This window comes from Salvia hispanica, chromosome 1, assembly GCF_029641045.1.
Source record: "Salvia hispanica isolate PSC_SH4W2 chromosome 1, Shi_PSC_v1, whole genome shotgun sequence".
In the NCBI taxonomy this organism is placed as follows: domain Eukaryota; kingdom Viridiplantae; phylum Streptophyta; class Magnoliopsida; order Lamiales; family Lamiaceae; genus Salvia; species Salvia hispanica.
In genome coordinates this window covers 7599893-7603868 of record NC_142692.1, presented here as the reverse complement: position 1 = coordinate 7603868, position 3976 = coordinate 7599893, and the positions used below count along the sequence as shown (strand labels likewise).

The following is a 3976-nucleotide window of genomic DNA, read 5'->3' as shown; positions in this document are numbered from 1 at the left end:
GTTAAGAAAAACATTCAATGTTGTTCGGAGTATATCTTATTTGCAATAGTTTTATCTTTGCTCTTATTTATTGCTGAGGAAATAATTTCATAAACATTAAATAAATTTAGTTTTGTAATGACGTACTATCTTTTAAATTTCTACTACAAGATATACATTTATCGTACTAACCAATTTTGTTCTAATTTATTAAAACTAGCATGGAAGTGTTCAATCGAATAGATTACAAAGTCTATAAAAACTCTCGTAGGGCATTAAAATAATTAAAAAAGGACATGTATTTATCCACTAACCATAATTTAGACACCGGAGCACGGCTCATTGTCATTGATTAGGTAATAATTGGAGTAGTAGCAGCCAATCAAGAATCTGTATCAAAGTGTATTATTCATCATTAAATGGCTTATTTTTAACATACTAAAATGATCGTCATTACATATTTTTAGTAATTAGTAATTTTCTAACACAGTATAAAATTAATACTTCATTTTCATCTGTCTCAATTAAAAGATAATTGAAACATTCTTTTGACACATGATTTAAGAAAGTGATGGTAAACAAGTTGAAATAGAGAGAATAAAGAAGGATAATAAAATATAAGAGAGAAAAAGAAAATGAAGTATGAGAAAGAATAATTTTTTGTCAAAAAATGAAATGACTCAACTATACCTGAAAATAATTCAAAATAAATTACTAGTTCAACTCAACAAACTTGGAATTGAGGAAGCATACAAAAGTATGATTCAAATTCCAAAAATACAAAAAAGTGGCATTTACTGATGAAAATTACCTCTAGTACTCACTGACAGATTGTTTGTTAATAAATTTTTTACACCTAATTACTAGTGGATTTCCGACAAAAATATGCATTTTTTAAATTTTGGAAACTCTTCTCTCTAGTGAGGTGGAACCCATTCTTCATGAACAATACTTTAATTATTTTTTCTCTCTACCTTTTTTTTACGTTACTAATTTTGCATTAATCATAGTGTTGAGAGCTCAAAGTACATATATTTTTCTAGGATGAAGGCCGTATTAGTTTTAAATGAGACAATTAATAACAGACGGATAGAATATATTACAAGGCAACGGAAAGAAAACACTACTTCTTGCCTCTTCAAATCTTTTGACAAATTCAAACTCAGATCCTCAAACCCCAGAACAATACAAATTATACAATACACAACTGGCCAATAACTCTAAAATACTCCTAATATTATATTTGAATTCACACATATATATAATACCCTTGCTCCATTGACAAACATAGCTTACATATTCGCCATTGCCAAAAAACAAAGCAAACAAACCAACATTTACCACTCATGGACACGCCCGATTTCTTTTCCGGCCGGTCTCCGTCTCCGAGGAGGGAGCTCCAAGGCCCCCGCCCCGCCCCCCTCAAAGTCCGCAAAGAGTCCCACAAAATCCGGAAAGCACCCGCCGCCCACCCCCAGGCGCCGCCGCTGCCGGTGATAATCTACACCGTTTCCCCCAAAATCATCCATGCAAACCCTAACGACTTCATGTCTCTAGTCCAACGCTTGACCGGCCCCAACGCCACGTCACCCTCCATCGAGCGAACCAAGTCGCCCGACGTGAGAAAAACGGCCCAGGCCGATGGGGTCGAGATAGATTCCATTATTCGAAAAACCGGCCAATTTCCCGGGATTTTATCGCCAAATCCAAATGCACTTCCTCAAATCCATCCGAATTTGTTCAATATCTCGTCGGATAATAATAATTATTTCCATGATTTGAGCCCAGTTTTATATAGCAGTAGGAATTATTCAGAAAACAATCTCATATCGCCAAACACTTTGGATCTCTTCCACAGCTTATTTGAGGTGCAATCGCAGGAGGAGCTGCAGGGAAGGTAACCGTAGGGATTGAATGGGATTCTGGTTTCAGACAAAAGGGGAATTTGCTACGTTATTCCTTAATTCAATGGCCATGAATTATGAATCAATGTGAGGTTCATGGCTGTCTTTAGCAAGTGGGCGCTATTTAATTCATATTCATTATTATTTCTATACATCTCTTTTGCAATTGAAAAATTAGTTTTGTGGGCCTTTTTAGGTTTTAGGCTCAAATAGTTGGTTTTTGGTTTACGTTCGTTGATTGTATTTGTAGACTTGTAGTAATCATCTTAATTAGTTTATGATAGTGATTCATTTTTTTGTCACATTTAGACTGGACGACTGATTTTGCCGTCCTTGTAGTTGTAGCCTTATACTCATTCAAATACAATTTGTGTGTGTGAAATCAACAATCAATATTAATGTTCAATCAAATCTTACGTTAAGTTCTGGTCATTTCCGACTTCCGAGACTTTGAAAATCAGCGGAAATATAATGAAATTTGGCTTTGTATACAGTCATCCCACAATCAATAAAATGGTGAAATAATGCTAGCACTAAAAAACAATAGGTGTATGTAATTGGAGGTTGTTAAACAATGTTTGTCTATTCATAAAGAAAAAGATATTATTTCGCTCAAAAACATCCATATAGGTAAATTAAATGTAATTGATCTGACTTTTTGTTGGGTAATTGAGAACAAATTTAAAGTTCATGATTTTTTTCAACCAATTTTTTAGATTGTGAGACAGCTCTGAATTTAACAAAACTTCATGGGTTTTTTTCCAGCAATTGTTCATTCTTATTATTAAAAAAATATGTGGATTTTGTGTATACAGTTTTTGCAGAAGAGCCCCTATATCGAATCACGCGTATATTTTGTAATTGACTTATGAAAAAATCAAATTCAAAAATGAAAAAAAATAAAAAATACGTATGATTCTGACTCATTAAATTGTAAACATCACTTCGTTGTTCGTTCGGAACGCATGCCTTTTATTTACGATGTAAATAAAATTCAGGTTAGAGATTAGATAATTAAAGAGATAGTAAACTTAGCTAGTAGCACCACCTTCTGCGTTCTTAACTGTTGTGAAGCGTCTTGATGTTTGTTCATTATAATCAAAATGTCGTATGATAAATTAGTAATATAGGCCTGCATTTGACCAGTGCAATATTTGTAGCAACTGGACCTATGTTCACATGGAGTATATTGTAATGACATAGCACATATTATTCCTTGAAGTATATAATTCAGATGGCTTTAATTATGAAGAAAAAATAAAGTAACGTGCGTGGAATGCTTATAAATTTGAAAAAATATTGTTGTTTTGGTTAAAAAGGAAAAAAACTGAAGTGATTAATTGAAAGGTAAAGGTAGATGATGGTGCAAAGATTAAAATATAATTTAGGCCATTATCCGTCCACCTAATACACGGAGACGTGTATAATTAGTTAAAAATTAATGGATTAATTAAATTCGACGGCCATCTTAATTTTTTATTCCTTTTTTATTTTACTAATTATTCTTTTGCCGATGAATACATATGGCAAATTAATCCTCGCTTGTGGAATATATTTTCCATTTTTTTGTTCATTTTTACTTTTCCTTCCTATTCGATTATGTATGCAACTACAAGAACGGAAAATTGATAGTGGTATGGAGTATTAAATTTGATATGTTCTCATTTAACACAGAAGAAAATTAGCATTTGATATTTTCTCATTTAACACAGAAGAAAATTACTCCATAATCTATTGAGTTACATTATTAAATTTCCTTTATAACTTACAAGAAATTAGATTTGGAAACTAATCTTACTTCCGTCTCACCTATCAAATAAGAAATTAAAGTCAATTGCGAAAAATGAAAAGAAACAGAAAAATATCAGCTACTTGAACAAGTGGGGAAGCATGATCACATTTTCATCTTTATTTTCATCATCTTTTTTATAATTTGACGGCAACGAATATATTAAATTGGCCCCATCTTTGAATAATTAGCCCAAATTTTATCTCTTATGGAGTATAATGAAATTATTAAATCTACAACGTAAAAAGTTTGCGAATAGTATCAGTGCAAAGCTATGCAAATAAAGCATTTTCCCAAAAGTCTA

The 3976-nt window shown here is 32.3% G+C and overlaps 1 protein-coding gene across 1 annotated transcript; it reads left to right on the top strand.

The window, feature by feature from the left end:
- Window positions 1-1164: 1164 nt before the first annotated feature.
- LOC125224288 (protein MKS1-like) lies at window positions 1165-2185 on the top strand. Its single transcript, XM_048127666.2, has one exon. It carries the CDS (start codon window positions 1326-1328, stop codon window positions 1878-1880), a length of 555 nt encoding a protein of 184 aa, XP_047983623.1. The 5' UTR covers window positions 1165-1325; the 3' UTR covers window positions 1881-2185.
- The last annotated feature ends 1791 nt before the right edge of the window (window positions 2186-3976 follow it).

Bases quoted from the DNA above. Each gene is read 5' to 3' on its own strand.
- LOC125224288 (XM_048127666.2), top strand. From the start codon at position 1,326: ATGGACACGCCCGATTTCTTTTCCGGCCGGTCTCCGTCTCCGAGGAGG.